This window comes from Ambystoma mexicanum, chromosome 2p, assembly GCF_040938575.1.
Source record: "Ambystoma mexicanum isolate Mex_15411 chromosome 2p, UKY_AmexF1_1, whole genome shotgun sequence".
Classification (NCBI taxonomy): Eukaryota; Metazoa; Chordata; class Amphibia; order Caudata; family Ambystomatidae; genus Ambystoma; species Ambystoma mexicanum.
The window spans coordinates 964,441,919-964,465,642 of NC_090923.1; the positions used below are offsets into that span (position 1 = coordinate 964,441,919).

At 44.1% G+C, this 23,724-nt stretch overlaps 1 protein-coding gene across 1 annotated transcript in view; it reads left to right on the forward strand.

The window, feature by feature from the left end:
* LOC138565974 (E3 ubiquitin-protein ligase TRIM39-like) overlaps positions 1-23,372 on the forward strand; it is a 244,132-nt gene extending 220,760 nt beyond the window's left edge. Inside the window, exons 7-9 of the mRNA XM_069643059.1 lie at positions 15,203-15,223; positions 15,312-15,338; positions 22,725-23,372. Of these exons, the coding sequence (XP_069499160.1) occupies positions 15,203-15,223; positions 15,312-15,338; positions 22,725-23,260 (584 nt within the window). The 3' untranslated portion in view covers positions 23,261-23,372. The remainder of the gene's footprint in view (positions 1-15,202; positions 15,224-15,311; positions 15,339-22,724) is intronic.
* The last annotated feature ends 352 nt before the right edge of the window (positions 23,373-23,724 follow it).

The window sequence follows — 23,724 nt, forward strand, 5'->3', positions numbered from 1 at the left end:
TGTTCTTATTAAAACCTTTTCACAAGACTGTCTGAGGATAAAATATTGAGATCCGCTGGCCCAATATTCTTAGGAACGTTTGCATGTCACCCATAGGTTTCTAGGGGTAACTGAACATAAGTGAAATATGAGACAAATACTTTCAGAATCTGCTAAATATTTCTCCTCATTAGTAAGGGTACTGGGTATCTAGTTCCATTGTCTAGTATGGCTAGGATGTATTTTCATCCACACATCGATGACTCTAATTATTCATCATTCCTCTCAAACAGTATTTCTATACCAGGTCAGAGCAGTTGTGGGGCTTTTGCGATATGTTAGCTACTAGCCTTATGAAATATTAGGCAAGTCTGGCAGTACCACTTAATTGGGTTGTAAATTCCAGCCAATAAGGATGCGGTCTTAGCCATACCAAAATGTCCACAGTTAAATATGCATGTGCTGATTACTGCAGGTGTTTAGGAACTAGAGCAAATGTTGTCCAACTTCTACTGGATTGTGGTCTACGTGGTACAGCAATACTCAATGTTCTGTGAAAAATACTTTTATTTTCTTTAACCCTTCCTCATAACGTTGTACTTGTTTGAGGGTGCATTGTAACAACTCATCTTGCAAACACAGAAGCCTTATTCCCCCTTATCTCTCTGAATCAGTCTAAAAAGATCTTAATACACAGAGAAGATACACCCAAATTACTGGATGAAAGATTAGCTGATTACATTCAAACAAAGAGCTCCATTATCATCACCAATATACCTCGCTCCTCTAGACATGAACCTTGAGAATCTCTTTGTAATAACGTTCTGGCTTAGCTAATAGGGAAATGAGTTGTATCAACCATCTTATACAACATCGTAAGTCTGTGAGAAGGATCCATACCCTGAATGGGATGCTAGCACAGACTCAGGGGAGTATAATCATCCTGAGTTTCTCTGGAAAAACCAAGACTTGCAAAAATTGATTTAAATTTGCCTCACTCCCACATTTATTCTGTAACGATCATCAATTACACCATCTTCAACATGTACTAATGTCAAATGAGAAAGTATATCGTGCCTCCTATTACAATGAATATATGTATATTAGCCCATGCCACGCTGCTAACAAGTCGCTTGCGAAGAAATCCGTGTTGCAAGGTCCTGACCTTAAAATCAATGTAAGCCGCCATTTTAGGTCAATCCGCCATTTTAGGTTCGCTTTTGTAAAGTCACCCTGTGAGTTAAAATGGTGGACGATGCCATTCTGAAATACAACATGGCCGTCTTGACCTCTGCATGTAGCTAATATGTAACTTGCCTGCATGCCACTTGTTGAGGTCGTGAACTGAGAGCTTGTCCTTCGTTGACCTGTGTGTAAAGGATTACTCGTGCAAAGAAACTAATCCGCAAGCATATGTTGAGAACAATGTATTGAAATACTGAACATAGAACACTTGTTTAAACTACATTGTATTAATGTTTGAGAAGATCTGCCTGGGAAATCCAAGAACACACAGTTGCTGTGTAGGCTTGTTGATATATGCATTAAAATCAAACCAGTTACATGTGGATATGCGAACTAGGGATGAACCCTAGATCAGTAATGTATTAGGGGAATATTAACCCGAAGAAGGGTTAGACATCGTGTTCGCAAATAGTATAAAAGAGTCATGAATTCTAATGTACAGCGTCTCTCACTGAATACACTGAACCACGCTGGAGTTCGCTGTGTTGCACTGAGGGCCGATAGCTATCTGATTTTGCTCTGTTCTTCGTAACTGGATTCGGGATAAAATAAAGTACTTTGTATGTTCCTTTGTAACCCGTGTTCGGTGTATTTCCTTTTGGGGTACTCAGCCTCGATATTTTGATTTTGTTTTCACAGTTGGTGCCCGAATAGGGACCCTCAAGATTGATGCCGGATTGTCGAAGGTTGGCGCAGGCTATCGGACCGGGATCGGACGGTGTGACAAAAAGGGGCCCCACTGAATGAGACGCGAAACCTCAGCAGCGCTGCACGACCCGATCCCTGGACGATTAGCTTGTGGTCTGAGACGGCATCTTGATGAGGGTCCACTTATCGAGGCGGGCAGATTTGCCGAAATCACCATTCACGAGGTAAGATTAGTTAGGTAAGATTCTTTGAAATCTGATTGGACCTCCTTAGGCTTGATCAGGTGAGTCGTGACCCGACTCTTAATTTAACCCTGATAATTTGATTTTGGCGTATTGTATCTGCAGACACAATTATTGACCAGGTAACACCAATAATTTGATATGCCTGGGAAATTGTCTACGTGCTTCAGGGCGTTGTTCCGCAGCGAGAGACAATCTTTGGAATTTAGCCATCCGGCACCACAGGAGGGGTCGCCGGCATGTACTATGTACTGTAAGCATGGCATTGGAAGTATAGTATTTAATGACATTTGGCACAGACAAACCAGAAATGCCTCCGAACTTCAGTGGCCAATCAATGGTAGTTTTGAAATCCCTTATATTGAGTATTTAGAGTCAATTCTATTAAAGAAAAAGGCTAGACCTGCAGCATTTGATGTTTTGCAGAATTGGAAAAAAGAAGCGTTACAGCAACTTAAAAGTAGAGAAAAACATGCGCGCCGTCATAAGACGAACGTCGAAAAAGCATTATTGTATGACCAAGATAAACATTCTGAATCGACTAGGAATATGGATAGGGCTTTCTCACTTGGAATTCAGAAAATCTATCCTTCCAAAGACCTCCATGCTTCCGATGAATTCATAGACAAATTGTTAAATGAACGAAGGCCTGGTGCCTCTGCGCCACTCCCGTATGTTCCTCTTCCTGCTGCTTTGCCTCTTCCTCCTGCTATTCCTGCTCTACCTGCTGCTGTTCCCGTTGTTCCTGCTCCTCCTAATGTTCCCCTTCCTCCAGCTCCTCCACCTCTTCTTATCGCATCAGTTACAGTACCTCCATTGAATTTGCCTGCTCCCTCTCTTCCAAGTGGTCCTGAGCCACTTGTAGTCGATCGAGGTGCAGGGTCGAAGGTTGTCACTCGCAATACTGTACAACCAGAGAAGAAACGTGATTTGATTGCATGGGCTAAGCATTGTATAGAGAGGGATGATCAAGCTAATGTTTTTGCCACACTATGTAATATGGATAATTTTCCTTAGAATAATATTTTTATTGAAGCTTTAGGGATTCATTTATGTGTAATGTGGGGAAAATTAAATAATACAGATTTCCCGCAAGGGTTAAGGGATCTAAATACTTTAGCGTTTTCTAGAGACACTGTGGAGAAAGTAAATGAGCATGTCGAGAGGTTATTTGGGTATAGAAAGGAGTTGGAAAGGTTACAGAATGAGGATGACGAGGGGGAAAGTATGTATGTAAAACGGTTCCTCCCTTGTCATAAATCGATATCTGAGGAAGCACAAATTTGTACGAAGGACGCACTCAGATGGATTTCAGATATGTCGATAACTCCAGTTGAAGTATATGACACATACAGTCTGTATATGCCAGAAATGCAGAGGAAAGTGATACAGGTAATGATAGAGTACCTACAGGATGATTGTGTAAAAGAAAAAATTAGTTGTCCCACAGAGTTATTGAGTATTTATAAGAGAGCTTTTTCACTTGACACTTCTTCGACTGCTTTAGCGCTCGACTTAGCTCTGTTGCTTAGTAAGCGTTCGGAATCACCTACTTCTCAGTTGCCTATGAGAGAGGTTCCTCCGACATTTGTCCAGAAGGTTGAGGTTGCGGCCGATGCTGCACAGGGTATAGTTACTGTAAACATTCCTGCACATTATGTATCACAGTTCCTTCATGTCCCGTTCTCAAGACAGGAAGTGAATACTATTAGGCAATCTATTACTGATATTAGGAAAAATCCGACAGGATTCTATAAAGAAATAGAGTCCGTCTTGCAGTCCTCAGTGTTCACCTTAGGCGATATCGATTTGTTATTCCCTGTACTCCTGCCCGTAGATTTGTGGAAACAAGTTAGAACTATAGACGATGTGCCAGGGTTGGGAGATACATGGACGAATATAACTAGACTCAATGGAGAAAGGCCAGCTGGTGAAAGACCGCCCCAGGTGATACTAACTTTGCCTGATAGAATCATTGCCAAATTAAAAACCATAATGCCGGAGAAAATAATTATTTGGGACAAACTTACGGCCTGTGTCCAAGGGAAGTCTGAGGGTGCTACCGAGTTCTTTAATCGGTTCAAACAGGTATTCTCGGATTTCAGCGGACAAGACCTAGGCACAGAATCTGGGAAAAGGTTATTTGTGGACAAATTTGTGCGTGGATTGCTGCCTGACATCCAGTCACAAATTATGTCTTCTGAGAGCGCTTGGCAGGCGAAGTCCCAATCAGAAGTACTGCATATGGCTCAGTACTACGAGAATCGTGTCAATAATGAAAAAGATAGAGTCGAGAAACAAAAAGGTGATTTAAAGACTAAAGTGCTATTACAGCAAATTGTTAGAGGCCCCAGAGGGGGTAGTTCGCAGATTAGAGGTCAGTATGTCCCGCAGGGGAATGTGCCCTTGGGTCCTATGAACATTAACCAGAGCGCCTATTGTCATCAAGAGGGTCATTGGCGTGCACAATGCCCTGTCCTTCGACAAAGGTCGAACAACACGTTTGGGAATATGGGTAGACGATCCAGAGGTCGCCCGGGTGTAGGGGGCCCTGGTAGAGGTCAGTTTACACAGGATCCTCAGCAACCTTTTTCTCAGGATAATCAGACTCCGAGTGTGGATACTAGGAACAAATTTGATCATCCTTCTGCTGCATATTTATCTGAAGAGCTTCCTTTTGATGACATTCTGTTTCGTTAGGATTGCCCGAAGCAGGGTTTGGAACCTACACCTATTCCCGTCAATCAGAAAGGTCCCTACGTTGAAATGGTGGTGGGAAATAGGAAACATCAGTTTTTGATAGATACTGGAGCACAGAAGTGTTCCATTGATCATTCACGGGGTCCAAACATTCAACTGTCAGGGCAAACCAATGTTTCTGTAGGGTTTTCTGGCACGCCAGTTGTTTGTCCGGTTTATTCGCCGGTACCCATTTCTTTGGGTCCCTTTACGGACCACTGTCCATTTCTCTTGTCATCAAATTATGGAGAGAACTTGCTGGGGTTGAATCTGTTAAAATAATTAAATGCAGTGATTTATTGTTCTTCTGATGGAGTGCGTGTGACAATTTCACCACAGCAATTTTCTGTGTCGCAATTCTTGACTAGACCTTTGCCGCCAGAATTCATTAATGTACCAGAGAGTTTATGGGCTGTTAACGACTATGATGTCGGTGTTTTATAGATTGAGCCAGTTAAGATAGTTTTGAAACATGGAATTGAGCTGCCGCACATTCCCCAGTATAAGATTTCAGTTGAGGGTGAGCGAGCTTTGAAATGCATTGTTTCTGATTTTGTGCATCGCGGAGTGATTGAAGAAATTTCAGGAAGTTTGTGTAATAGTCCGATTTTACCCGTGTACAAGAAAGGCGATAATGCGATTCCATTCTGTTTCATAATTGATCTACGTGCCATTAATAAAGTCGTCGCTCCACTATTTCCAATTGTGCCTGATGTGACGACAATATTAACCATGATTCCAGCTACAGCTACTTACTTTAGTGTTGTGGATCTAAAGAATGCTTTCTTTAGTATTCCTACGCACAAGGATAGTAGATACTTGTTCGCATTCACCTTAGGGGGACGCTCATTCACATTTACTCGTGCACCTCAAGGGTAAACAGAGAGTCCTAGCATCTATAGTAGGGCTTTGAAAGAACAACTTGATACCCTTGAATTGCTCTCTACTTGTACATTGCTTCAATATGTTGATGACTTGCTTTTAGCTGCTGACTCTGAGAGCGCCTGTAAGGAGAGCACTGTGTTGTTGCTTATTCATCTAGCTAAGCATGGTCACAAAGCTTTGCTTAAAAAGTTTCAATATTGTTGCCAGGAGGTCTCCTATTTAGGCTATCTCCTGTCAAAGGAGGGAAGAAGATTGACACCTGAAAGAATAAAACACATTTCTGGCATGTCTGTCCCAAAATACACAGAAGGAAGTTAGAGCCTTGATAGGTATGGCTTTTCACTGTGGGTTGTGGATCCCAAATTTTTCACTAGTGATCAAACCGATGTTGGCTTTGACAAAGAAGGGCATTTCTTCGCCATTGCCGTGGAACGCAGAACACCAGCAATCGTTTCACTTGCTCAAGACTGCATTATGCTCTGTACCGGTTTTGGGCACACCAAACTATGAAAAGGCCTTTGTGTTGTTTGTGCATGAATGTGATGGATGTGCTTTGGCTGTATTAACGCAGGAACATGGAGGGAAGACTAGGCCGTGCGGTTACTTTTCTTCCGCCCTTGATCCTGTAGCATGCGCTTTGCCAAGATGTTTGCGAGCTGTCGCTGCTGCGTCTGTAAAACAAAGTGAGGGAATGGTCCTAGGCCATGATCTAACCCTGAGGGTGCCTCACTCTGTAGATGTTCTACTGAACCGAACCCAAACGCAACACCTCACTTCCGCACGGTCGACGAGATATGAATTGATCTTGTTTGCTCCTCACATTCAAATTAAGAGGTGTTGTGTTCTTAATCTGGCTGAACTCCTACCTTTCCCGCAAGGCACTACTTACGGCGATGAAGAGTCACATGACTGTATACTACCGAACAAGAGACAAAGGGTAGAATTGATTTGAAAGACACACCTTTGGATAATCCGCAAGGAGAGCTGTTTTGTGATGGCTCCTGCTTCAAACTTCCAGATGGTACATCCACAGCTGCTTATGCAATCGCCACTTTAAGCACGGTCGTGGAAACCAAGAGAATCATGCATAACTCTGTGCAGGCCGCAGAGATTATAGCATTGACCCGAGCTTGTGAACTTTCCGAAGGGCTTGCAGTAAACATATATACTGATAGTCAGTATGCCTTTGGGGTGGTTCACAACTTTGGGAGACTTTGGTCAGAGAGAGGGTTCTTAACTTCACATGGCACTAAAATCCAACATGGCTCCCTAATAGTACAATTACTCTCAGCGCTTGCGCTCCCTACTCAGTTAGCTGTTTTGAAATGTGCAGCACATCGAAAGATTACAGATGACATAGGGAAAGGGAATGCTTTCGCTGATCAGATAGCTAGACAAACTGCTACCGATCCCCTTACGGAGATGTATGTTTCAAGGGAGATTGTAAATGCTTATGCAATGGATGAGGGTGTTGGGTCTGTACGGGATATCCAAGCTGATGCCACGTTAGAAGAATCATCAAGAACAAGCTTGCTAAGACGTGTGCCGGCACTAAATTAAAATGGCCGGACGCCTTACCGATCGTGTTATTATCCATGCGTACAACCCCTCAAACTAAGACTGGGCTCTCTCCATTTGAGGTGGTAATGGGGAGACCTGCCAATATCTGGAACCTTCCTAAATGTAGCTCGTTAAGAAATGCTGAAAATGTATTTCTTTCATATTATTGCAGCCAGTTGACTAAAAACCTGTATTTGATTTATCACCAGGTACGAGAGGCTTTACCTGTGCGATACGAGAGCCCAGGCCACAGCATACGACCTGGGAGCTGGGTGCTCATCAAGGCATTTGAGTGCTGTTCATGCCTTGCACCTCGCTGGCGGGGCCCGTTCCAAGTCCTGTTGGTCACCCAAACAGCGGTGCGGGTTTCTGGAAGAAAGAATTGGATCCATGCGTCCCACGTCAAGAAACTTCCTCACCCTGTGCCACACGATACAGAAGAAACAGAACCCCTCGCTTACTCTGCAACCAACGATCCCAAAGCAGTAAATAGCGCCAAGAGTGTGTCGGAGAATCTTTCTGAGCTTGTGAGGCTTGGGGAAACAGCCATTTGGTCTCCACACTCTCCAAAAGTTTTGCATCCAGAAACTGTTGTTTCAAATTCGGCATCTTCACTTGTCTCTGATACGTTGCTTCCAACGGGAAGTGACGACACATTGTTTCCGGATCAATCAGTACCGGGAAAAGAAAGGTACAATCTGCGTCCAAGAAAATAGACTTACGGCAGGGTTTTGCTGTGCATCTGATAGACTTACGGCACAGTTCGGCTGTGCATTCGGAGAAGGAAAGGATCATTGAGGGCTTGTTTCTGCCCAAATGTGTGAAAGGGGATTCTGTTGGCTAGGGTTGTGGAAGGACTAAGAAGTCGCGCGACCGGGAGGTCGCCAGCAACGAACATTGGGGTTTCCATTTGAAGACTACGATGCCTGCCACTGCTACCGCTCGTATGGGACTTGTAAATGATGGGGTGACCAACCGGGACAATGGACAATATACCTGGGCCCCGAAAAAAGTATTGCTGTGTTTTTATAACGATATTTGGGTTTTTAATAGTCACTGTCTTAGGATTGTGGTACCTTGAGGAAACGCATCCTTTAGAATCCTTGTTGCCCACTGAAAATGTACCTACTGTTCCTACTCCCTTTGTACATTTGCATACTCTGTCCCCTAGGGACTCTCAGCATAGGCAAAGGTGCCACAGTAATACTCTGCTACTTATTATGAATGCTACGCATGCCATTTTTAATAAGTCTAACTGTTGGGTCTACTCACATTTACCGCAACATGGGGATAAGGGACTAGGTTGGTATATTCATCCTTTACCTTTGACAACTGCTTGTTATGCTTCTCTTAGAGCACTGTTCTTTGGCCGTTGGAATGATAGCATCTCAGGGAACTTTGACGGCGCTAATTTGAATAGTTTTGAGAAACGTGTTTTGACTCCCCTGGGATGCTCGCTTTCCGCAAACAGGAGTAAACCTAACGTTGCTTCTATTAGGCCTTCTGTCATGATGCCTACCCCCAGGCATCCGGACCAAGCCCATCAGCCCCGGGAGCAGGCATCTAGACATTTAGTAAAACCTCAGCAGCCCCGGCTGGGGGCTATCTGGGTTCAGTTCTGGCACCTTAGGCGCCAGGCTCATAGTAGAAATCAGTCCTGGCGCTTATGGCGCCAGGCTCATATTCATTACTTACCTCAGGCAGACCATGCTGCAAATGACTCCAATCCAACATGAAGCCTGAAAGGGACTATTTTTCTACAGGGACTATTTTTCACTCGGGTGTGGTTCTAGGGACTTCTTACCTGGGACTACTTTTGAGGCTATTTAAACCACGCCCGACCAGCAACACACGCTTTGTGTTATTCTGCATCCAGCAGTGTAACGCTCACCGTGCCTGCAGCCTGCATGCAGTCTTCTGCCACGCCCGCCTCGAATCTGGAGCTCCTAAAACAAAGAGGAAAGAAAGGGACATGGTTAGAAAACGAACTTATTTCTATTCCACACCTGATTCTGGATCCATCTCGTCTCCGGACCTGTAAAGAACATCATTTATGCACGCGCCGCACCTTCAGCTGCAGCGCCGCGCCATACTCACCAGTCTTCACAGCATCCTTCGAGTCGGTGCTGCTCCCATTTCTTCGCCGAGCTTCGGCACCTAGGAGACAAAAGAAAACCACAAGGTGTGCCGAGGGAACCAACAAATATAATTCTTACCACCATAGACTTACCTGATTTACCACCGGAGGCATACTTTTGTGACTCTCCATATTTTCACATGCCGCATCTGTAAAGAGAGACAAAACAACACGTTTTCCACGTGCAACATTTACCGGACAGCGCCGGGTAATACAGACTCTTACCTGAGCGCCACCAGCTGCCACAAGAGCATCTTTTCACGAGCCAGCTGCAAGACAAGAAAGGAAGGGGGGAACAAGAGTGAACATCGGACATATTGAACTCTATGAACTTAATACTTACTGGTCCTCACTAGGAATTCAGAGTCAATACCCTCCAGAACTCTCCCGAGCCTTCAAACCATTGAAGTCACTTTAATCGACGCGCCCCTGCAAATCCACGCAGGATGGAGAGCTCATCTTTCAAGAATATAAGGTGAGATTGCAGTGAGGGCATTTCAGAGGTGATTAGTTGGGGAGGACTGTGGGGGTGCCATCACTTGAATCCACAAGTGGCTAAATCCATCTCTCCACTTGCAGGAGAATATTTCTATGGGTTAAGCAGACAAGATTAGGAGGGCAGATCCAGCCAGTCATCGCTGCACTACGCATCACGTGGGTGGAGACCGCAGCTGTCCGGGTCCGACCGATGCCCCTGTGGGAGCCAGGTGAGCGTAACACCTTCTGATAGACTGTCTCGTCCTTTCTAATCTTTGATTTCCTTTAAGATGGCTCCGATAGGCAATAAGGATGCCATGCCTCCTTCTTATACTGTTAACCATAACCCGATTCAGTTTCTTTTTTCATACAGAGGAATGGAACTCAGTCAATGGGAGATTTTCTAGGTTGTGCCAACGTTGCAAATTTGACTGGTGAAAACAGACCTCGGTATGCAGGCGTACCTGTCTACTTCATCTGCTGTAATGTAGCATTCCCATGGTTGCTCAGGGATTGGCAGGGAACCTGTTATTTAGGGATCCTGTTACCTGGGGTCTTTATAGCTAGTATAGCTTGAAAGAAGTTTCAAAGGCTCGTCCACGGCGGGACGAGAATGGTGACACTCCAGCATAAATCTTGGGAGATATAGCAAAATCAGTTGGGCCATTCTGTGGGCAGATAGCGAATTCCGAAGATATCAGGAGACTAGCGAGAGTACTGGAGAGAACCATCAACCGGACCACGGACATACTCTATAATATGACATTAGAACAGAAGGCGATAAGACTAGTATCGCCTTCTGTGGCATTAGATGTCATTTTGGCTGTACATGGTGGAGTGTGTAAATTAGTGGGGTCCGCTTGCTGTGTTTTTGTGCCAGATTCCTCCCCAACTATCTTCAAGGCAATACAGAATCTGCACATCCTTAGTTCAGAAGTGCATGTTCCTGAGGGAAACTGGGATCTTAGCGCTTGGTTCTGGGACTTCTTGCGATCTTGGGGTTGGAAGGTACTTTCGGTCTTGCTGATTATTTTGGGAATTCTGTTGTTTCTTTGCTGCTGTATTCAGTGTCTACCTAGTATATGTTCGATGCTCGGGGGATGTTGCGCACAAGTGATAGGTACGAGAGGACATAAAGTGTATGCTCCAGATAAAACTTCCAAAGAATATGTGATGAATGAAATTCTAGCGAATGACCTAGTGGCAATAGATATTTCCGACAGTGATTCAGGGTGCATGGACGATGATGCATGGAGCTATTTGCAAGGAGATCAGAAGTAGTTTAGCACTTGGCATAGGCCGAAAGGAGGGTTTGTCAAATGAGAAAGTATATTGTGCCTCCTATTACAATAAATATATGTATATTGGCCTACTCCAAGCTGCTAACAAGTCGCTTGCAAGAAAATCCGTGTTGCAAGGTCCTGACCTTAAAATCAATGTAAGCCGCAATTTTAGGTCAATCCGCCATTTTAGGTTCGCTTTTGTAAAGTCACCCTATGAGTTAAAATGGTGGACGATGTCATTCTGGAATACAACATGGCCGTCTTGACCTCTGCATGTAGCTAATATGTAACTTGCCTGCAGGCCACTTGTTGAGGTCGTGAACTGAGACCTTGTCCTTCGTTGACCTGTGTGTAAAGGATTACTCGTGCAAAGAAACTAATCCGCGAGCATATGTTGAGAACAATGTATTGAAATACTGAACATAGAACACTTGTTTAAACTACATTGTATTAATGTTTGAGAAGATCTGCATGGGAAATCCAAGAACACACAGTTGCCATGTAGGCTTGTTGATATATGTATTAAAAGCAAACCAGTTGCATGTGGATATGTGAACTAGGCATGAACCCTAGATCAGTAATGTATTAGAGGAATATTAACCCAAAGAAGGGTTGGACATCGTGTTCGCAAATAGTATAAAAGAGTCATGAATTCAATGTAAGCCACCATTTTAGGTCAATCTGCCATTTTAGGTTCGCTTTTGTAAAGTCACCCCGTGAGTTAAAATGGTGGACGATGTCATTCTGGAATACAACATGGCCCTCTTGACCTCTGCATGTAGCTAATATGTAACTTGCCTGCAGGCCACTTGTTGAGGTCGTGAACTGAGACCTTTTCTTATGTTGACCTGTGTGTAAAGGATTACTCTTGCAAAGAAACTAATCCGCGAGCATATGTTGAGAACAATGTATTGAAATACTGAACATAGAACACTTGTTTAAACTACATTGTATTAATGTTTGAGAAGATCTGCATGGGAAATCCAAGAACACACAGTTGCTGTGTAGGCTTGTTGATATATGTATTAAAATCAAACCAGTTACATGTGGATATGTGAACTAGGCATGAACCCTAGATCAGGAATGTATTAGAGGAATATTAACCCGAAGAAGGGTTGGACATTGTGTTCGCAAATAGTATAAAAGAGTCATGAATTCTAATGTACAGCGTCTCTCACTGAACACACTGAACCATGCCGGAGTTCGCTGTGTTGCACTGAGGGCCGATCGCTATCTGATTTTGCTCTGTTCTTCGTAACTGGATTCAGTATAAAATAAAGTACTTTGTATGTTCCTTTGTAAACCGTGTTCGGTGTATTTCCTTTTGGGGTACTCAGCCTCGATATTTTGATTTTGTTTTCACACTAACATTTGTGAAGAAAGCACAGATCTGGGAAGAAACTGGCTGTAATATCCTGGAGGAAAAGCTATTTGCAAATCTGCATGTATAAGAATTTGTTCATGGGGCAGATCCCTGTAGCTGTATTCTATAGTGGACTGATAGAACATGTGACTCAAAAGATTGTATTTCAACACTTTGTTCATTTGTTTTGTTCAGGGTTTTATAATTGTCCATGAGTATTAGGGGTTTATCTACAGCAGAAAAAGGTTTTCCTATCTGGACACTGATTGCTTTGTAAAGTATCAGGGTGCTCTCTCTATTGTCCCTAAAAGGGATACTGGATTCCCTCTGGAATTCTACCCTAAAGAGTCACAGAGTCACAGGGTATAGCACCCAGAACTCTTCTTTACCACACACTCAGTCAGAGGGATATAGAGCCTTTTCATTCCCCAAATCACAGGTATATAGCAGCCAGGTCACTTATTTGCTCAACTCACAGGGATAGAGTACCCAGCCTGCTTTTGCACCTAATTCACAGTCACCGGGCTATAGCACCCAACTCACTGTTTGTAATCCAACAAGCCGTATAGTGACTGTTTCATTGCTTGCTCTGATGGCTGTGGTTGCACCTCACCCACTCAGGGATGTAGTGCCCTGTGCAATCAGGGATATCATTCCCACGTTACTGTTACGCAGTCCTAGGTTTTAGTGAGGTAGCCTGAATCAACCAAGAGTGGTTAAATGGGGTTCTTCCCCGAGAAGGTTATTTTGAATAATGGGTTAAAATGGTGTATTGAAGAGAACACTTTGTGTAAAAATTGGGTAAAAAGTGAGACAATTTGCGATTGGTTTTGTAGGGTAAGACATGAAAATCTCATGCAAGTCACCAATAGTGCACAGGAGCATTGTCCAATGCATTTTTAAGATGCCTTTGCCCACAATAAATTCCAGTATAAAACATTTGCACGTTGTCTCTGCTCATCCATTTCCTTGCTGGCTGCACCAATATATGCCAGTATGCCCATATAACAAAACATACTCTATAAGGCTTTGCCATTTAAAATACCATGGCACAATAAGACAACATGTACAAATGGGCTGCAACAATGAAGGCCAGTCTATAAATGTAATGACACTTATCTTGTTGGCTTTATCCTTGATGCCCAGTGCCATGCCACAGCAAGAAAGTATAGCCAGACTAGCTTGCTACACCAAAATAGGTCAGTCTATCCACTTAATAACACTTACCATGTTTGCTTTATAATAGTTGTCCGGTAAAAAATACCATACATCCATTAAAACCTCATAGCTAGACTGGCTGCACAAAAATATGCATGTCTAACCATGTAATGACATTTATCATGCTTGCTTTATCATAGATGGCCAGTAAAACATGTCATGCCATAGTATCATCCCACCCCCACACTGCCCCCTGCCAAAATCAGCAAATCGATCTGGTACAAACACAACCACACACATATTCACAGAACATTTACACACAGCATTCACTTGCTCATTCACACATGCACAAACACACCATAGACTTGCTCATTCACATGTGCAGCCATCGGTTGTCCATGACAAAAACTAATTTTAAAAACCAATGGAGAAATGACTAAATTATTTTGGTCGAAAAACCCAAATTCCTACTTGCTTTTTGCACTTTTTTTTAATAATGCGGGGAGTGAACCCCCACAGCCCCCCTGACCCCTCTACCTTAACTAATACCTTTACCCCACCCCACACCTATATTTTAATAAAACTGTACCAACATTTCGAAAAGAATCATCCAAAAGAATCCGGTCATTTCTTCCCCCATTTTTTCGGATTCATTTTTTTCTACGGATACCCACCCATCCACCTATGCATCATACACTCACTCATTCCCACACACATGACATATGCGCATACATACACACATAGCATAGATAAAAGTTCTTCTTACCTTCAGCCCCGGTCTAGACTCTGCTCCTCTCCGCCAGTGCCTCTCACGAAAGCCCTCCGGCTCCCTGGCAGCACGAACAGGAAGCAAAGAGAACTTCCTAGTTTCTGCACATGCGCAGAGAAACTTAGAGCTTGGCCGCTGAGTATGTGGGTGCTCTGCGGCCTGGGCAACCCCCGGGGAAAAAAGCCATCTGGGCTTAAAGTCCCTGTACTTCAAGGGAATTTACAAAACCTCTGTCCACCGGCAGCCCCATGGAAAATCACAAGTCAGCTCTCCTGAACCAAAGCGCCCCAAATTCAATGCCCCAGGCTGTTTGTAAATGGGGGGAGGTGCAGGAGCACCCCTTGTGCACATTCAGAGGTGCAGTTCCCCAGACTGCATCCCCAATGGGTCATGCAAGGCTGGGGAAGCAAAATGCCCCTGGCCTTGCATGGTCTATTAGACATGCACACTAGAAAACAGATACTGCCAAAGAGAAACCAAGTTTCCCTTTGACAGTTAAAACAAACCCAGCATTGCTCCCTCACCTGCAGCAAGCCGCTTAGGGAGCGCTCAGTGCTGGCGTGGCTCATCCAGAATGGGAGGCAAATCTGGTTGACCAGTGCCATGTCGCCCATTCAGGAGGAGCAGCAATTAAATGTCATGTTATGAGGAAAAGTGATTGTGACTTGAGTATAACATATCATATTAATTTCCAATGTATTTTCTTTCTTATTGCAGAAAAGGTTCCCACTGAGATAGGTACGTCCACTGAAGAAGTTTAAAAAATGTCTGTGTAGTTTTCTTGTGTTCATTTTCCTGAACTCTTCCTTTTCCTTTTTAATTTCAGAGTCGGTGCAACTAAGAACATTTGCTAGTAAGTATAGTTAATGTACATGGATACATATGATTTCTCGTCAGCTAGTGAGCCATGCCATCCAATCTTACGCTCTCCAACTTAACCCATGCTGACTCATTGCTTTTTCGTGTCTGACTCAAGCATTTTTACATGAGTTTACTGATGTTGTCACTGACCCTTCTACTGTAGGATGTCCTGTACATTTACTGCTTTCTCAGTGAAAAGAGAACGCATCAAAGATTTGATCTTATCCTCGCCCATTCCAGTCTCATAAGTAAACTCTAGTTCTGTGCATTTTCTTTCGCTAGAAAGTGTGGCCTGTTCACTATATTAATTCCCTTAAAACAACCTTGGACGAGCAAGTTCTCCACTCTTGTTTTATTCATCTTCAAGCTCCTTTCAAACAAATTAGGGCGTTTCTCTGTTAGATTTGTATGAATACATACTCAATTATTATGCAGGTTTTTGCACATGTGCATGGCTGATTGTATGTGATTTTCCTACTACTAGTGTGGACAGCTATCACTTATTGTGTTATCTTTCTCTTATCACATGAGACCTTCCTGCTACAATGGCTGGCTGGGTCTTGTGATGTAAACAGTCCTAGTTGCTCTGTTTTGTTGGTGGGTCCTGAGTGTGTTTAATCTTGGACTTCCATACTACAGTGCCAGTCCCACTTTCAGTGAAGCAACCCCTCAGGTGCTGGTTGGATCAGAGGAATTTTCTCAAGGGTTTCCCTCTATCTCCAAAGGGCCTGGCTATTCTCACTCAGATGGTGTTGGGCGTTCTTCTGGGGTATGTGCTGGCCCAGAGCCTTTGGGGTTACCTAGATCATTCAGTTCCAATTGGAAGAAGTTGGAGGCTGTGGGGAGAACCTTACTGTTTTTTTACCACTTTGGCGAGGATATTACCCCACTGCTGATATGAGTGGATAACACCACAGACATTGCCTATCTCCACCGTAAGGGAGGGACACAATCAGTCTCCTTAGCATGGGTGTCTCTCATCTAGTAGAGTGGCCGGAGGAAAATCTCCTCTCCCTGGAATCAACTCACATCAGGGGTGGAGAATGTGGCAACAGATGCCATGAGCAGGAGGTTTCAATCACCCAAAGACCTTGGCCTGAAACCAGCAGTATTTCTTGAGTTAACTTTTACGCTAGGCCTGCCAACTATAGATCTCTTTGTATCTCAGGTGGAATGTCTTGCTACCCTGGTTTGTGTCCAGATTACCAGACCCCTGGACATGGATAAAAAGTGCCCTTTTGTTTCCCTGTCCCAGGAGTTGTTCTATGATTTCCTTAAATTCCTCTCATTCTGAAGGTCCTCAGCAAGATCCAGAGGCCCTTTTGCATGATCCTACTGATTATCCTGTTTTGGCCCACCACAACTGGTTTCCCCTTCTACTCAGATTGTCTACTGAGACCTCTTTTGATTTTCCCGAATGTGGCCGACCCAGAGGTGGCCTCCTCTTCCTGCCGGAGACCAGCAGCTGGAGTTGGGTGGCATGATCTTTAAAAGGGAAGGGTTAGCCAGGCAACGTTTTTCCCACAGGTGATAACCTTCCATTCAGGGGCCATCCTTTTCAGTGTGGAGCCTGAGATATCTATTATTCCTGCAGGATGGATTTGATCTAGGGCTTACATCAGCGTCTTTTAGGATTCTGTGTGCAGCCATTAAGGCAGTCAGACAACCTTGGGTTGGCACAGAACAAGATTTGTCCATGGTAGCCAGAATGCTTAATGCGTTTTCGTTGGTTAGGCCTAAGGTTAGGTCTCTGGTACCTTCCTGGGATTTACCCCTTGTTCTTCAATCCTTGAAGGGTCATCCTTACAAATGTCTTGAGGGAGCGGACCATAGGTTTCTTATTTCCAAAACAGTCGCAATTACCTCGGCTAAGAGGATTGGGGAAGTAGGGGATCTTTTGTGTGGTGCACCCTTGTTTTGCCAACCCAAGGTCTCCTCCGCTTTCCACCTTTCTCAAAATATTGTCATCGCATGACGCATTACAGGCTACATCTGAAAGGGGACACTGGACAGGCCTTTGCACAGACTGTACTTTGGGCAGTCCATCCTTACCAATATGCTGTAATGGATGAATCATGTCACTACATCATCACACGGGTGGTGCAGCATTTAGGTGTATGTGTGGAGTATTCAGGATTGGATTGATCCAGTTTTCGATACACTTCAATGAGTAAGTGCTGGGATGTGGAAGAGGGATGTGGGGGTATAGTCATAATTACTTACCGGTAATGTTTTCTTCGTCACAGTACTGATGTCCACCTCTCCCTCCAGTGTGAGGGGTGGATCTGCAGTAGTGGGTATGGTAACAGACTGGTGGTTCTTGGCAGCGGGTATTGTACCAGGATGGAGGTTAGCCTATTAGGGAAAAGACAAGTATATGATTGGACGAAGCTGGCAGGACTATAGAGTGTCTTCAATGAGTAAGTACTGTGGCAAGGGAAAGTAGAACCTTGGGTAATGAAGATTACCAGTAAGTAACTAGGGCATTCCTAGTAATACTAGGGTATTATCATTCAGAGATAGAGGCTGTGTCAGAATCTTCTTGACTGGTGAATTTGTGGCTAGACTGGCTGCATCAAGGGCAGTGAGCCAAATAATCTTGTTATGAGAGCAGCAAACCATGTGCAGCTTAGCACAGGAACATGGGTGCATTCCTGGGAGATTGCTGATGTGATGATTGGGAGCCCAACGGCACATGCTCAGTCTGTACCACCACTATTCTAATGATCATGACCAGTTTAAGCTCTCAAAGAAGTTGGGAAGTTATTATAAACTCTGACTTGCAAGATGGAAATTTGACACCTTTACATTGTTTATTGCCATTCTAAAAGTTAGACCCAGCTAGTAATGATCTGTACTTTATCTTGCAGCAGCTGCTCAGGGAGAATATAGGGCACAGCACTTCTGTTTGATCTAGGGTTTTCCGCTGCCTGTAATTTCATCAGTCTGCTCCCTATCTTGAACCTGGAGAAGGAGCAGATGAGCACAGCTCTGGTGCTCTGTCACCCAGGAACTGGGTTGGACTTAAGGGGTGCCAGCACTTTCATGATAGACCTTTGTGCAATCTTCTCAGCTGTGAGAATTTCAACAGGTCCAGTTAGCACAAAATCGAGTCACAAAACCGATCCCAAGCTTAAAACTCAAAGACCATATCTCTCCTGCACTGGATGCTGCTTGATGGCTTCCAGTCAATGACAAAATTAACCACAAGGATCTCGATTAGTTTGGAATATCTTTTTTCTTAATTGTATTCTTCAGTGGACCAGTGGTGCTACAGTTACATGCGGTTGAAGGGGAAATTCCATTGTTTCCATTTCTGCCTTCTCTTTTTAATATTTCCAGTTCCTTGTTATCCGATTTGTATGTCGATTTATCAATGGGTTTTGATATTTTCATCACTCGAGGGATTTGGATATCTTTATATATATTTACAACAACAAAAATAATTTATTTTGTTGTTATCTGCTTAGAAATATAACCTTTAACAAGCAAACATATATAAAAAGAAAAGAAAGGAGCACAATTTCTATTACATTACTATATCTCCGTAAAAGCACAATCTATACATTCTAACAGTTGTTAAAACATTTTAGTATTGTACATATAAAAAGTTAAAAAGAGCCCAATTATTCAAAATGCAAATGTTATTAAAAAAAACAATTGTTTTCACCACTTTTCATAAAATTTCATCTAATTCATCAAAATTAATCTCATTTGTTAAAAAGTCCTCAATTTTCAGAGATTTAAGTAAGCCAGCCACTGCTGTCACATCGGATGTAGTAGAATCATTTAAACATCTGTGTCAAAAGGTGTTCAGATCAATGAATGCCAAAAAATTAAACCATTTATTCAAATATCCAAACCTGTTTGGTGGAAGACTGGGACAGCTTACGAACATATGCTTTAAGGTTTCTACTTCATTCGCTGACCAACAGAACCTACAGAGGGGTTTTTCTTTTGCTAGCTGCCTGTATCTTAACATGATTTCGTTTGTTTCTTTAGGTTCCATCGTCACCCCTGCTAGGATATATAGCTAGATAGGGAGCCAGTCTTCTTATGATCGTAACATAGATGGTTCAATGAGGAATATCCATGAAACACTCCTACTGTCCTAATCCAGTCACATCCAGCTAGGAGATGTATATATTTCATTTCTTCAAAGCACGCGTTTAGAGAAACTGGTGGATTTTGGTCTTCTGGGAGAGTTGGGGTTTTAAGTTAGGTCTAAACTCATCTTTGCTGATTTTATTTTGTATGTGAGACCTGCAGTATCTTCCTAATCGATCCGTACAAGCGATTTCTGAAAAACAGGGGTCAATTCCCAAGTAGTGTGATTGTTATTGGGGCTGATTACAGGGTAGCGAGACATCAGTTTAGTGAGAGTTGGAAAGATATTGTCAAACACCAATGCCATGAAGGTGTTAAACTGCAGCTTGAATTGGATAGTTCCATTGCCATATACATGTATACTTTATTTAGTGATGTATTTGTGTTGCTTAGCACCTTCATTCATGTACTGTGCAGAATAATGGAACTGACACTGGATGGGATGAATGTTTTGACTGTGGTTAACCAAAGAGAAAAAACAGGTCAATAATGCCCTTTCCCCTCTGCTAGCAGAAATAGCTGTTAGGTATCAGTTGTACTGGCAATTTGCTCCACTTAGTGTTGCTGAAATGGACATGCCCTTGTATTGGCACGTTGTAACAGGCTCCCAGATTCTAAAATCCTGGTTCTGCAGATTTACAGGGTTTTCCCTGATGCCTGGCATTGTAGGTTTTTCCTGAAACCTTCCTAAGTAAGGTCGCGAGGGATAGCCCGGTTCATAATTTCCCTGGGCTGCCTTCCAAAGGGAGCGGCATGCAGTTCCACCTGTCCAGCAGGTCCTCCAGAATGCAGAGTTCCAGTGCTGGCTCCCCTTTGGGTGGTAGGGAGAGGCACGGAGTGATGGCCTTCTGGGACTCAAGCAAATGGGTCCCCCACACCTCCTTGTCCTGTACTCACTCCTCCTCCTGCCTCTAGCACATGTCTAAGACAATCTGAGCTTCCTGAAATTGTCCTATTCTGACTAATTTATGGGCTTCTGGGTTCCTCAGTATATTTCGGACACTCCCACGATGTTTACATTATCTCCTCCTGCTATCTCTTGGCACTTTTCTACCACTCTCCCAACTCCTTCAAACACCTCTGATTCTCCTTCTCGTCTCCTGTCTCCTTTCAAAACTCACCATGCCAACATTTGAAAACCTCTCCATCATCTTCCTGGTAACTCCAAATCAGCTCCTGCCTCATCCTTTAGAGCTCCTACTTGTTACTTCAGAAACCTTTCAGCTTCTGCTTACTAGCTCAACAGACTTTTCACATTCTGCTTCAGTCACCATCTTATACTGTTCACCCACCTCTGATGAATTACCACCCTCTAGACTGTCACCAACCACATTGTCTAACCTTCAGTCTTTTCCTATTTCTTCCATGCCTTACCCAACTTCCTTGCAGACACCACATTTCTCTTAACTACACTCTTCTTTACTATCATCGGACCTGTGCTTTAACTTGTCACTGTCGTCCTTCAAATCTCCGAACAATGCCTTATCACCAAATGAATTCTTACCCTCCTCAAACCTCTTCCCCAGATTCCGCATAATCTGTTTCCCCAAATTCCTCAAATGCCTCTTCCAAATCTGCAAACAGATCCTCTCTCCTGTCAAACCTCTCTTCAAGCCCCAATCCTCGACTGGACAACTACTAGCACATGTGGTCTTGCTACCTCCTTCTCACCACAACACCATTGTCCTAAATATGGGTACTACCATCTCGTGCTGTAACAACACCCCCTTCCTTAACACAGTTATTATCACCTCTTGCTGAAGCAACACCGCCCCCCTTCAATCGTACCAAGTTCTTCTTGCGCACTTCTCTTCTACTCCTCCAGCCTCCTCATTGCACACTTTGTCATTGTCCCGCTCCTGCATTCTTCAAACTGCTCTACTCTCCTGCCAACTCCAACTTCTTTCTCCAGTGTCCCATACTGACTGAATGTGTGGTAGCCTTTTTTTATATTCTCTGGGCAAGGATCTGCAGATGTGGTTCTCAATTATTACAGGCTGTGGTTGACCAAGGTTTCCAGACTCGCTTGACTCCAATTGCAGCTGATGGGGCCGAAACAAACCTGTATAAGGCCTGGGGGCCATCTTGGAAATTCGAAGTGAGCTAAGTGGGGCTGTGAAGGCTTTATAACAAAACAGCCCTGAGTCATCTGCCTCCTCGGGTAACTTTATTTCTATGGGTAAGATCCATTAGTTATATTGTTTTTACCTTCCTCATAGCATTTGCAAATGTCTGGTGAGTACTTTTGTTTAGGGACTTCAGTGACTTAATGGAAAGCATGTCTGTGGACCTGCAGGACTACACAAGTCACTCAAACGCCCTTATTTCTATTTTTATGCACCCTGAAATACATGTTGGTGTCTTCAGACATCAAGGAGTGGGTTTTACAGTTCCACTTTTCACAAAGGAGTCTGTGATATCCCAGTGACTGTCCTCTGCTAAACAATGGCGACCAAGGGACGGTGACCAGGGGATCCGCCCCACAGCCCCCTTGGGCACATCATCCAGTTGGCTCACTAAGGCACCTCACACCCTAAGTCACCTCCCTTGTGTACCCGAGAGTCAGGCTGGGGACTTCGTCACAAGAGGTATAGGCATAAATAGATGGTGCAATATAAAAATAAGTTGTTGCTGTTTCCCCTTCTATCTCTCACCAACTCCCCGCCCCTTTCTCCTTACACCCAAATTGTGTTCTTGTTAACTGCCGCAAAGGTGGGCGAGCTAAACTGGGTGTCGATTGCTGGTCTTGGCTTCTTAAGGTGGGATGAGCAGAAGCCCTTGTAGCAGCTGGGTTGGTAAAAATTTTTTTAAAAACAATGGAGCTACACTTAAGCCTGATAGAGGAATGGCAAACAACCTGGGGTTGGAAAAAGAGAGTGGGGGCGGTTCAGAAATGGCACGTAGTTTGGACACTTGTGACTCGGAGGCATTGAACAGCCATTGTGGAGGAGGGCAAGCCAGGCAAACAGGTTGAACCCTTTGCTAGCCACCCTTTGCCTGGTTGCCCGATGGGATATATAGCCCTTTGGAAAAAGATTGCAGTAAGGTTCCGTGACACATGGCCTGTGGAGAGCTAGTCATGAGGGATGGTTATTGTCATGAGTTATCCCTTCTGCTATGGTTGACCAGTTAGTTTCATGTTAGCTGTTCCTTATGTTATGATTATCATGTGACCTGTTCCTTCTCATGTGATTGGCTTGCTTTTGCCATGGTTCCTTTTTTGCTGGTTCTCTGCCTATACTCTGAGCTCTACTTTGCCCTTTCTTTACAGGCAATGTCACATTTGATCCTGATACTGCACATGCTCACCTTACTGTTTCTGCAAATCGCACAAGCGTGAGTGGGGCGAAGATATCGCAACACATGCCTCCCACTCCAGAGAGGTTCCAGAGATCTCTGTGTGTCCTGGGGCAGGAGAAGCTCGCCTCAGGGAAGCATTACTGGGAGGTGATGGCGAAGAATGGAAGGAACTGGTCCGTGGGAGTGTGCGATGAAGCTGCGCCCAGGAAGGGGTTCATCAGACCATCGCCCGGACAGGGGTATTGGGTGATGAAGCTGGTAGATGGAGAGAGGTGCATGGCACACACCTCCCCAAGCGTGACTCGACTTGGCTTCAGACTACTCCCACACACTGTGGGGGTCTTCCTGGACTACGAGGCAGGACAGGTCTCATTTTATAATGTGGATGAGAGAGCGTTGCTCTTCAGATTTCCTCCCCAGCGTTTCAGGTGTACCCTGCGGCCATACTTCTGCACACTGGACTTAGACTGCCCCCTGCGGCTACTGCCGGTCACCAGAAACAAATGACAGATGCAGCTTAAAGTCCCAGCTTTTAGAACTTTCTGGACGGGGGAGACTCTGTTGTGATATCATGTATTTTATTACAGACGAATGGGATTACAGTCATTTTTATCTGAAAGAGGCTGTCTGTTCTCTAATGTTTACTGTGATCAGGGTCCCTGCCCTGCTACTGAGGCATTAGCCAGTGGTTGGTGCCAGTGCTATGAGCTCAGTATCCCATCATCACCTTCAATCACTTCCTTGAAAGAAGATAATTTCCTGTCTAGGTATGTGCCCTGCCTCTGGACCACCCACTCAAGGCCATGTATAGACTGTGGCTAACCTCTCTGTGTCTAGTAGCGCCAAGTATGGGGGGTGGAGTGGAGGTTTTCAGCCCTTGCGGCACCCCAACCTCTAAAGCAGCCAGGGAAGACCCCCTTAGACTCTTCTTTGTTTGCTCTGTCCCCAGCGATTCATTTCGGCCGAGAGCA